The 13,009-nt window shown below is 35.3% G+C and overlaps 1 protein-coding gene across 5 annotated transcripts in view; it reads left to right on the top strand.

Annotated features, from left to right (window-relative positions):
- Positions 1-12,917, top strand: part of FAM13B (family with sequence similarity 13 member B) — a 67,227-nt gene extending 54,310 nt beyond the window's left edge. For all 5 annotated transcript variants that reach the window (XM_033096630.1, XM_033096633.1, XM_033096632.1 and 2 more), the window contains 8 exons: positions 327-408; positions 1,978-2,207; positions 4,274-4,357; positions 4,591-4,686; positions 7,793-7,876; positions 7,975-8,138; positions 8,681-8,782; positions 10,537-12,917. In XM_033096630.1, the coding sequence (XP_032952521.1) occupies positions 327-408; positions 1,978-2,207; positions 4,274-4,357; positions 4,591-4,686; positions 7,793-7,876; positions 7,975-8,138; positions 8,681-8,782; positions 10,537-10,660 (966 nt within the window). In that variant the 3' untranslated portion in view covers positions 10,661-12,917. The remainder of the gene's footprint in view (positions 1-326; positions 409-1,977; positions 2,208-4,273; positions 4,358-4,590; positions 4,687-7,792; positions 7,877-7,974; positions 8,139-8,680; positions 8,783-10,536) is intronic.
- The last annotated feature ends 92 nt before the right edge of the window (positions 12,918-13,009 follow it).

Raw genomic sequence — 13,009 nt, 5'->3', positions numbered from 1 at the left:
AAATACATTTATAATGTAATAACTTAATAAATAATTTACATTTAATAATAAATAATAAATCTAATAATTTAATAGAGTATGTGAAGTGGAAAGAGTCTTTTATAGGAGTCAGAAGACCCATTTTCAAATCTGGCTTCCGCCAGTTTCTAGATCATGTTCTGACAGCTTTACTTAATATCCTGCCCTATCTACTTAAAATAAGGTAAGATGAAATGAGAATTGAGTGAAATCTCTGCTGTGGGAACTAGAAAATATTACTTTGGCATAAATTAACATAACCATTACTTACCACAAAGATGTCATGATTCTTTTCCTTAATTTTTCAGCCTTCCTACAGTGATATTGCAGCCAATCCAAAGGTATTAAAATGGATGACAGAACTTACCAAATTGCGGAAGCAAATTAAAGGTATAAAATGTGCCATTTTTGTAATACATTTGCATTTTTGTAATATTCATAATAATGTCTATGAGAATTATAGTTATTATTTTGATCATGTTAAATCTTTGATACTGTTCACCAAAAGTAAAAGTTTTTTTTTTTTTTATTAGTTATGGTCAAAGTTGCAATACTATATTATAGCCTTCCAATTGCTTTTCTTGTATTTTAATTAGTAGTATTCTTTTGAAAGTTGCCCTAAATTATATATTCATGTGATATTATAAAGTTTATCTGAAATATGTTTCAGATATTAAGCAATTTTGGTTTTGGTAGGTATTTCATCTAAGACTAAGACTATCTAATCATAATGAACTGTTTATACTACAAAGACTAAATTGTAAGTCTTCTTGAAACAAAAACTAGGTCTTGCGTTACTGGGTGTCAGCTCAGTGCAGCAGTTGCTAAAGTCTATTTACTTTGTGGGTGTTTCAGTGAGCATATTTTAAAATAATTGTTAATACTTAAAAAAGGATCTGTACCAAGTACAGGTTTATAATCTGGAGCATCACATTTTGGTTTATTCACTTGAATTCACTCAACCAAATTTTTAGTATCTTTAAGTACCAAGTACTTAACTATAACTTTGAGGCTATAACAGTGAACAAAACAGACATTGTCCCTGCTGCCATTGAGTTTACATTCTTGTGGTTAAGTTTTCTTAACTCTTTAGAATTGTTTCCTACAACTCTGTTAAGCATTTCCTTGTTTAATGCCAGTTTCCAACCAAACTCATGAAACAAGGAACATTAGTTTCCAACTAATTTTTAAATTTTCTTTTACTTTTATTGTCCTGTAGTCCATTCTCCTCATAGCAGCTAGAATTACCTTTTTAAAAACTATGTTACTGTCTCGTTCAAAGCCCTTCAGTGGGCTTCCCTTTCCACTTAGAATAAAGTCCAAATTCCTTACCATGGCTTTCAAGGCCTTGCATACTTTGCTGTTAGCCCATTTTAACACTGTCCTCTCTCATTTGCTTAAACATGCAACGCTTTAGGTCCTGTTCACTGGCTATTGCCTCAATCGGGGGAAATGGTCTTCCTTCACATCTTCTATACTACGTTATCTCCTTACTTCATGTTCAAATAGGATGTCACTATCTCAGAAAGGCCCTCTGTGTTAATCCTATCCAATGTAGTTGCTCTTCCAAAAAACATTCCTTTTAGCACTTGATACCATCCTGTTTTTACCTTTACAGTGCTTAGCACTCTTTGAAATTATGCTATGAATTTGATTACTTGGTTTTTGTTTTTATTTCCCTGAGTATATGCTCCACAAGAACAGGGACCATATCTGTTTCTCTATTGCTTATCAGAGCATTTTACTTTATAGTAGGCTTTCTATGAGTATTGGCTGAAAGAATGAATAGTATAACTCTCTGGTATACACATAATTAGATATTTCATGTGACCTTGAAATATCTGAGCCTCTGTACTGTTAATGTATGTTTATATCTTGTTCACTGCTTACTCTTTTGACCTAGTTGCATTTTAACTAAAATCAGTATTACTAATCTGTCCTCTTGGTTCTGAAATATAGATGCAAAACACAAAAACTCTGATGGAGAATTTGTACCTCAGACACGTCCACGTAGTAACACTCTTCCAAAAAGCTTTGGCTCTTCTCTTGACCACGAAGATGAAGAGAATGAAGATGAATCCAGGGTTATTCAGAAGGAAAAGAAGCCATCCAAGGAAGCAACACTTGAACTTATTCTTAAACGACTGAAAGAAAAACGTGTTGAAAGATGTCTTCCAGACGATATCAAAGTAATCTTGAGCTATGGTGTTTGACCAGAGTAGCCTTTAGAGTTCCTAAAACAAAATAATTGCCACAGTGACATAGAGATGTCTAGGTAGTCTGACTGGCCTGAGTCTGCTCACAAGTTTGCAGATATAGAAACATGTTTTAATCAGCCCACCAAAAGTGCCCTGTAATGAGACTAAAAAACTAGAATGCGGATCTGTTCATTTATATTGGAGGCAGTTGGTAAGATGAGTGTGTGAAGAGCCTGAAACAACTTGAGTTTGAGTCCTGGCTTTGTATTTTAGTGGTTATGTATGTGTATTGAGCTCTTAGCTTATGCCTGGCCCTGACTGGTTATATTCTGTGCATTCTGCCGCTGAGTCCTTTCGACAGCCCTATGGCTTATATGGATGTGATTGTGTCCATTAAAATATGAACACAATGTGGTTTGTTATGAGGATTAAATTAATGAATTTTTTTGAAGAATCGTTTCTCACTAAAGCCCTTGCCTAGGTCAGTCAAAGCACTTGGCAACCCAAATCATTTATCAGATGAGATTTGCTGAGAGAGTACAGAGGTATTTGGTTTCAGTTGAGCCTTTGTCCAGGCAACGATGAGTCCTGATGTGAAGTCCTATCTTGATAACAGAGTACATCTCTCTCCTGGTCGAAATATTAGAGTCTTTCTCTCTTTTGAACTGAGCTGGATTGGAAATTCTAATTGCTCTCCTCCTCCAACTTTTGTTTTTAGATTTTGTATTAGACCACCTTCCTCTCTCTCTTCTTCTAAATGATTTTGATTGGATTAGCTTTATTCACATTCATTATCCTAGGTTTAAGGTTCAAGCTTGAGTTTGAAATCACAATGTTTTACAGAGTCTACACCCAGCTGCCCTCTATTGAATGTATGTAATCTAAAGTTGTATTTGTTATAAGAAGATACTATTCAGTGAATTTTATTTTAGCCTTTAATTTCACTCTGGTGAGAAGCAGGGAGATATTATCTAGTCTTGGGATTAAGTAGAGTTTATTTGGTCTAGTGTTAAATGGTGATGTGTGGAACATCGGTTCATTGAGATATTATAAGGACCTATGGAGCAAAGAGGGAAGGTTTATGGGCAAATAAATTTGGCGTGTTCTGCCTACTCTAGTACCATTTAGAGTACTAAAAGTTGTGAGTAGAGTATTGTAGTGTAAAGAAAGTGCCAGATGAAGGGAAACTAGGTCATAGAGTAGGAGTCTAAGGTCACAAAATGAAGTGGTTTTTTTTTTCAGTGTCTTTCCACCCTACTGTTGCCAGATTTTCTTCATAGTTTAGGAGAAATATTGGATTATAAAACCTATGCTGTGTATGTGTGTGTATTTTGTGTGTGTGTGTGTACACAAAAAATTATAGTTATGTCAATAAAAGACTGCAAAATTAAATAATAGGCATTTATGTGTGCTTATTGTGTGGTAGGTAGGCACTGTTGTAAATGCCTTTACAAAATATTAACTTAGTCCTTATTAGAGCCCTATGAGGTAAGGTGAAGTATCCCCATTTTATAGATCAGGATATTGAACAAAAAGAAGGTTAAGGAACTTATGTAAGGTCACTAAGCTGGTATTCATAACTTATTCAGATAAAATACAGAGGGTGCCAAAAAAAGTATACATATTTTAAGACAGGAAAAAAAAAAGTATACATATTTTAAGACAGGAAAAAACTATTAAAATTATGCTGATGGTAACCACTTTGAGCACCTCTTGTAATTGCAGAAGTCAAACATGACTTGTCATCTTTTGTTATTGGTATATATTGAGTATTACAATTTTAACACAGTTTTTTCCTTTCTTAAAATGTGTATACATTTTTTTGGCACCCTCTGTATAAATCAAGCCACCAAAGAGGATTGACAACTACTTATTAGAAGGCCAGATTCTATAGAAGACTGAAAAATGCTGCCTGTAAATCCACAAGCAAAGGATGTATTCTTACTAGCTTTAGGCTAGAGTGGTGATTGGCTGCCCTTTCAACCTAATGATTTACATTGTGGGGATGAGGACAATAATGATGATGCCAATGGGAGTTGTTTTTTCCCCCCCCCTAGAAAATGACAAAAGATCATTTGGTAGAAGAGAAAACTTCGCTCCAGAAAAGTCTTCTTTACTATGAAAGTCAACATGGAAAGCCGGTAATACCTCTCTTGCTAAAAAAAAAAAAAAATTTGATTTTCTGTTTTAAAGAGGACAAATTACTTCTGTGACTCATATCTTCAGAGCTGTTTTACAGAGTACTGTTTCTTACATTTGGGAGATTGCCTACTTATTTAAAATAACTGTTTAGAAATTGGGGGGGAAGTCATATTGCTTAATGTTTCAGACACTTTAGATTTCTGATTACTAGGTAATTTCCATTTTTCTTCAGGTGACCAGGGAAGAAAGGCACATTGTTAAACCTCTCTATGACAGATACAGACTTGTGAAACAGATGTTGACAAGAGCCAGCATCACTCCTATCCTTGTAAGTAAAACATGCAACTATTTATCTAGTTAATTTTACCAAGACCTACTCTTAAAAAAATTATTATGGTGGTATATGGGAGAATGACACAGCCAAGGTAGGAATTGTGAGGTTACTGCTTTTAAAAAGAATAGGAAATTAATAAGTGCCTACTACTATCTTTATAAGCATTTTTATGTATAAGTATGTCATGAAATTCTAACGAGTTAAGTCACGACAGGTAACAAGTGATCACCTCATTTCACAGATGATGAAGCTGAGGCTAAGGAGTGATGCGTCCAGGGTCACCTACATTGTGGAATTAAAATAACCTGTGTTTCAGACCCTTGCCTGATTTCATTTAAATGCATGTCTGAAAATACATTGGTTTTATGATGGCTATCATGATGATGTTCACTTAGGGGCGCACTGTATACACTGATCTTTTTTCAAGTTCATCTTTTTTTTTTGAAGAACTTCTACAAAAAAAAAAATTTTTTTTTTAATTGGGGGATATTGGGGAGCAATGTGTTTCTCTGGGGCCATTAGCTCCAGGTCGTTGTCCTTCAGTCTGGTTGTGGAGGGCGCAGCTCAACTCCAACCAAGTCTAGTTGCCATTTTCATTCTTTAGTTGCAGGGGGCGCAGCCCACCATCCCATGCAGGAATTGAATCGGCAACCTTGTTAAGAGCTCGCGCTCTAACCAACTGAGCCATCCGGCCGCCCCATCAAGTTCATATTTTTAAATGAAGAAGTCTGTTAAAATTATGTTTATTCATATTGCTGTACATTTTTAGAGAAAAGGGAAAACTCTACTACTTCATGCAAATTAAGTGCCATCCCCAGATTAACAATTAGGTAGTATGGCTCTAGATTTCTGTCAGGCTCAAGTAGAAAACAGCCTGTAGTCCAATTTGAATTATCTCATAGGAATTAATTTACTGGAGCTTATGGTTCACTCAGGCTTGCAGGCCATTTTTATGTCGATAGCCACTTGCATAGGGGTTTCCTTCAGGCTTTGACCACCTGACTACTCATTAGAAAGTTCACGTTGGCCTTCTGAGCATGTTTTATTTAGCCCTCAGATAAACTGATCCTTTTTTTGTTTTAAGGAGGGCGCAGCTCACAGTGTCCCATGTGGGGATCGAACCTGCAACCTTGGTGTTATTAGCATCACACTCTAGCCAACTGAGCTAACCAGCCACCACAAACTGATTCTTTTTTAATTGGCCACTTTTTCAGTTGTTCATCTCAACACTATTTTATAGTCAGTTTTTTTTGAACAAGGGGAAAAAATCCTGTATGGTTTATATTCTTTGTACATAAGAGTTTATTTAGATTTTATTTTCTGGTTACAAGGTGTCAGTGACATTTTCATAATTCCATAATGGTATACTCTTTGACTTTCTTTATGAAAGCCATTTTAGAACTCCACAAGTTTGTTTTTAAAAACAGAATCTTTATAGGAAGCATTTTTAGATCTTATGGACTCCTAAACATGACTACCATACAGAGAAATTTGGGAAACAGTAGTTTTTTCAACAAATGGTGCTTGGACAACTGGATATCCACTTGCAAAAAAGGATGAATTTAGACTCTTACCTCTCACAGAATTTGTCTTAAAATAGACTATAGTCCTAAATGTAAGAGCTAAAACTAAAACTCTTAGGAAATAGAGGAATAAATTTTTGTGACCTTGGATTAGACAATATTTTCTTAGATATGACACCAAAAACATAGTGACAAAAGAATAGGTAAATTGGACTTCATGAAAATTAAAATCTTTTGTGCATCAAAGGATACTTAAGAAAGTGATAAGACAACCCACAGGTTGGGAGAAAATGTTTACAAATCATGTATCTGATAAGGGACTTAATATCCAGACTATATAAAGTGCTCTTCAATAATAAAAAGATGAATAACTCAATTAAAAATGGGCAAAGTATTTGAATAGACATTTCTCCAGAGAAGATACATACATGGCTATTAGGCAAATGAAAAGATGTTCATCATCATTAGTCATTAGAAAAAGCAAATAACCATATTTAGTAGCACTTTATACCACTAGTGTATTAAAAAAGACAGATAAAAACATTGTTGGTGAGAATATTGGAGACATTTGAACCCTTGCACACTGCTGGTTGGAATGTAAAATGGTGCAGCCACTTTGAAAAAACAGTTTGGCAGTTTCTCAAAAGCTTAAACACAGAGTTACCATGTGATCTATCAGTTCTCCTTCTACATATGCCCATGAGAATTGAAAACGTGTCTACACAAAAAATTGTACACAAATGTTTGTAGCAGCATTATTCATAACAGTGAAAATGAGGAAACAACCCTGATGTCCAGCAACTGATGAATAAATAAATGTGGTATATCCATATAGTGGAATATTATTCAGCCATTAAAAGAAACGATGTACTCATATATGCTACAACATGAATGAACCTTGAAAACATTATGCTGAGTGAAAGAAGCCAGATACAAAACCCACATATTGTTTGATTCCATTTATATGAAATGTCTAGAATAGGCCAGCCCATAGATACAGAAAGTTTTGTTTGCTAGGGGCTGGGGAGAGAGGGCACATGAAGAACAGCTGATGAGTACAGGGTTTTTATGGGGGATCAGTGATGAAATGTTCTGGAATTAGATAATGGTAATGATTGTACAACTTGTGGATATATTGGAAACCATTAAATTGTACACTTTAAAAGAGTGCATTTTATGGCATGTGAATTATATCTCAGTGAAGCTGTTATTTTTTTCAAAAGGAGTATGAGGGGGTCCTTTATCAAATTGGTTGATAGCAGTTGTTAAAAAGAAAAATGGTCTCAATTAAATTATATGTCATGCTTTCTTTTATCATTTAGAATTTAAAAAATATTTACTGAATGAACTCTTTCAGAATTATCTAGACATAAACTATCATTTATCACTCTTGTGCATACATAACAAGGAAATACACACAATAAAAAAAAATTTTACCAAGGAATTCCTAAAAAATGAAAAGCAATTGGTTAGGATTTTGGAACTAAAGTTTAATAATCTATTCTATAGTGAAATGAAGCTTCCATGAACACTTTAAATACTTAAATTGTAAACCATCTGTATGTTGATTGTTACAGGGGTCTCCATCTACCAAGCGAAGGGGTCAGATGTTACAGCCAATTATAGAAGGAGAAACTGCACACTTTTTTGAAGAAATCAAGGTAGTCCTTAAGAGAAATCATTACATGATCTCTCTCTTTTCTGAAGGAAAAATGGAAAGTCATGGCCTGTTTGATTCTCTGTTTGGCTATCTTTTTAGGAAGAAGAAGAAGATGGTATTAGTCTGTCCTCTGAGTTAACTGATATCTTGAAAACTGCTGTACAGGCACAGTCTTCATTGGAGAACTCAGAATCTGATGTTGAAGAAAATCAAGAAAAACTGGCTCTGGATCATCGATTGTCAAGTACTCGAGCAGCTTCTATGTATGTATGCTGATTTGTGATTTTAGCCTATTTGTATGATAAAATTTATATGCTCAGAAATTCAAGGTTAAATAATTGAGCACTTGGGGGAATTACTACAACGCTTGAGAGATACCCTTTTTAAAAAATGTGATCTACAAATATATGTTGTCATTCACATTTTTAAAATTAAACATTAGTGTGTTTTGAAAATTTTAAAAACTAAAATCCTACATTTGCTGCATAACAAAATTCAGGAACTAGCTGAGAGTTATCTGTTCGTATGTTCTCCGTCAGCTTCTTTACTTGACATGGTGTCTGACTGTGGTCCTCAGCCCTGGCTTCACTTCAGGATCATTTGGGAAGATTTTTTTTTTTTTAAAGTACCACTGCAGAGACCTTCCTGCAGCTATTCCGATTTAGTTGGTCCGGGGTAGAGCATTGGTATATTCTGAAAGCTCCCCAGCTGACTTTAGTTTGCAGCCAGGGTTCGAACCACTGTTAAGAACCTAATGAATCAACAGTACCCTTTCAATAATGTTGTCTTCCCATTTCAATTTTAGGCCTGAGTTACTGGAACAACTTTGGAAAGCCAGAGCTGAAAAAAAGAAACTACGTAAAACATTACGGGAATTTGAAGAAGCATTTTATCAACAAAATGGAAGGTTTGTTGAGCATCACAGAATCGAGTCTTCTTTCTCCTTAAACTCACAAGTGCCCATATGTTAAATATATAGGAATAGGAATAAATTGTGCATGTAAGGATATTAGCATTGAAAATAAAACTAAAAATCATTCCTTTATACCAGGGGTGTCCAAACTTTTTTCAATGTTTTTTACCAAGGGCCATATATGCGGTAAAATACACAAACAGCCGGGCCACTCACTCGAGGTGAAGTACTTATTGCATCACCTGGTTTATTTAAGTAAACTAAATATATTTTTGGAATTTTCTGCGGGCCAATTAAAAATGGATTCCCGCGGGTCGCAGTTTGGACACCCCTGCTTTATACTATAAAGCTCTGCTATTAACGGCAAGAAAAAGTCAGAGCTGGAGTAAACAACATCTGATAAAATATTTCGAGGTTGTCTTAGGCGGGCAACTATTTTACGTTCTTTAGTTCTACATCCTCACCCTTTTGGAAGCATTTGTGGAATGAGATGTTTGTCCTTTTAGAAAGCGTCCCATAACATGAGTGGTATCTTCAATTAGTTTGAATTCTTATACTGAGATCATTGCTGCTTAAGCTGCATATTGGTCATTCCAGGCTGTCCATTTCCAAAAAGTGTAATGGTGGCAGTCATGTGGCTCCTATAATCTAATATGGCAAGTTGCTGTTATCTCACTGGGTAATGCACAGTTGACTCAATGAAGCTCTTTTAAAAGTACCGTGTTTCCCCAAAAATAAGACCTAGCCAGACAATCAGCTCTAATGCGTCTTTTGGAGCAAAAATTAATACAGGACCCGGTCTTAAATAAGACCAGGTCTTATATAAGACCGGGTATCATCACATCACACCACACCGCACCACACCACCACACCACCACACCACCACATCACCACATCACATCATATCACCACATCATATATGGGGTCTTATATAAGACTGGATCTTATATTAATTTTGCTCCAAAAGATGCATTAGAACTGATTGTCCAGCTAGGTCTTATTTTCGGGGAAACACGGTAAGAAAAATATGTTCTAATTCAAATGGTAGCCAGAAGTGAGGGCTATCTCAGGTCTCTGAAAAGTTTTTCCATGTAACTGGGTAGTCTTACCAAGCCAATGGCTATATTACAAATTGCAAAATGTGTTTACTTTAAATTAACTTGAGAGTCTTCTGTATAGGTTGGCAAAATGGTTTAAAAAATATCTCAAGTGCAGGAACGCGTTTTCCAAGTATTTTCTAATTCTTTGTCTTATTGGAAGGAAACTTTGCTTATGATTATACTTAGGATGGTTTGAGCTTTACCTAGTGATTAAACTGGATTGCATTGGGTCATTAATATAAAGTGAGGAAACTGCTTTTTTGCTACAGGTAAGTTGTTTTATATCTCAGTTCACTGAAGTCACAGATAATGTATGAAATGAATCATTGTAGCCCTCCAGCACTTAGTATATACTCACAGACCTGACATAGTCTAGCAGTGCATGTCTTATTAAAATAGTACCTCTAGTTATTTGTATTGATCATTGGTAAGTGCATCATTTAATCTGTCAGTAGAGAAATCCATCAAAAATAGAAATATTTTAGGAATGTTCCTTGGGGATGGGGGAATTAGCCTAATATTTTTTTCTTGCAGTTTTTTTATTTGAACTTATATTTGGTAACATTGTGTCTCACATTAGTACAACTTCTGGGACTTTATTTTCCAGATGATCTCTAGAATATTATAGATTTTTATTTTCTCCCCTAGGAATGCCCAGAAAGAGGATCGAGTTCCAGTGCTTGAGGAGTACAGGGAGTACAAGAAAATTAAAGCCAAGCTTAGGCTTCTTGAAGTTCTTATCAGCAAACAAGATTCTTCAAAATCCATATAAATTATGCTCCTTGAAAACAGCATAAAATCAGTTGTATTCCCTGAAGCTGTCATCGTGTGTACTTGGCTGGTTCTTGAGTTCATGTTGTCAGGCACTCAGAGCGTCTCATTTTGTAACTTGGTTGTGGTGCCACTAGAGAGATGATGGGGGAGGTGGCAGACCCTCTCTAGGGAGCACAGTGTTCCATATTAACCACAGACTGTCCTCTTTAGCAAACATCCAGTTTTCTTCATTGTTTTGTACTACAGATAAATCCATCCTGTTAGCAAAAGACTAGTATTTTATCCTTTCAACTTCAAGAACTTTGGAAATACAAGCTTTTTGTTACTACCAAGTTTATTATTTTTTTCATTATTGAAGAAAATTGAGAGGAAAATCTTCACATTGAATTCTTCACTTGCCTTTTTCTTACAGAATGACTGAAAATTTGAAAGAAAAGCCTATAAATGTGCACATATGCAACTGTGTTCTATGTTTTCCTAGAAAACCAAAATCAACTGAAATTTCAAGTCCTGTGGAACACATTTCTGTTTAATTCCCAAAGTGACACTTTTTCACAGGTAGTATGTTAGCAAAATTTTGCAATTCAGTGGTCACACAGCTCCTGGATGAAGATAACAGAGGGTAGACCAAAAAGTGACCTTGCTTATTATAGGATAGTGAAAACACATCACACATCACACACAGAACTGAATCATATCACATGCTGCCTATGGGACTTAAGTTACTGTTTTTTTCCTCAGTTAACTGTTTATCAGCTAGTGGTGATGTGATTTGTCTGGATCAGATCCTACATGCTCCCCACCCCCCACCACCTTCAGATAATGTGAGCAAATAGCCATGTCAGTATGTAGGAATTCAGATGGTGCTCAGATTTGTGTGTTCAAACAAATGGGCCTAAATTGGCAAAAGAATCATAATGCCTGAAGTAAATCTGTTCTTAACAAGGGCTATACCACTGCATTTTTACATGTACCTTTGGGGGGTTGTATCCTTTTTTCCCCTCTTAATCAGCAAAATCCATAAAGAAAACATACTCTAAAGGGACCACCTTTTGCTCAGTCACATGCTGTTTAAACAGCTGGTTGGTTACAAGATGTGTAGTGGCATGCCCCTTGTCATATACTCTAAGCATATCTTTTCTTTGGCTTTCCATAGCTTTTCTTCAGGTACTCTCCTTGTATCATTCTGCTAATCATTTTCACAGGATAGTGACTTTATTTGTGCTAAAAATATAACAGTCATTAATAGCATATTCCGGTCAGGCTTAATCTAAAGTGTTAATTTTTTTCTTAGTGCTTTTTTGGATTGATGAGTGTCTCACTTTGATTGTGCCCATGTTTTGCATGCAGTGACTCATGCATGGTTTTCTTAACTAGGTAATATTAACAATTTGTTCCATATGAAAATGGACTTTTGCAACATCCTTTAATAAGATGAGGGAAGCATGAACCTCAGACTTCTGGCACTATTACATAGTAAGCACATGAAGTAGCTTGATAATACGTAGCGTTTTTAGTACTCACATTTCACCTGTGTGTGCAATGCCTTGTTTGCAGGGAGGGAACATTCATTGGTAGTGAACATGTAGTTGGGGAATAAAGCACTAAATCCAGCCCTTTTCGTGTGGTTTCCTTTTGATACAGCTAGGTTATTCATAATGTATACCTAGAAAAGTGAAATTGAAAATGCCAAAAGATCACTTTGATTTGAATCCATCATGCAGTGTACATTTAATTAATTTCTTTCAGTCTCCAGACAGGAGTATATCCAAACATCTAATTTAACGTGCACTGTGTATTGTTTTATATGAATGTTTTATTTTATATACCACATGCAAAAATGTCCATATGCACTATTTAAATGTTTTAAATAATATATTCCTTCTTTATAATGCTAAATCTATATGAGTACCATATTTTTATAAGTCAGTGGCCTGACTGGTTTCATTTTAGAATTAACAGCTGCTTCATGATGTTGGTTATTCACTGTTAATGTTTGGCTGCAAGTAGAGTAGATAAAAGTGGCATGGCAGCACTTATGCTATGTGACAGTATTGTGTGTCGTAGTTGAGCAGTAGGTGGTAGAAATAGGCAGTCTGTGATAGTTTTACTTTGGTATAAGTAAAAACTGTATATCTATATACAAATAATATATAGATATATATGACCACCGGTATAATTGCATTGCTGTGTCTGGCACTTCATTGTATAGACTTTTGTAATAAAAGAACTTTAATGTTCTAAGTGATTGTAAATGTGTGTGTTTGTTTGTTTTTTCACTAGATGTTGAAAAAGGAAAAATAGAGACCTCAAGTGTTCCCATGTCTTACTGTTCTCCATGCTTTGT

The sequence above is a fragment of the Rhinolophus ferrumequinum genome, chromosome 24 (assembly GCF_004115265.2).
Source record: "Rhinolophus ferrumequinum isolate MPI-CBG mRhiFer1 chromosome 24, mRhiFer1_v1.p, whole genome shotgun sequence".
Lineage (NCBI taxonomy): Eukaryota > Metazoa > Chordata > Mammalia > Chiroptera > Rhinolophidae > Rhinolophus > Rhinolophus ferrumequinum.
This window is presented reverse-complemented; position numbering and strand designations above follow the sequence as displayed.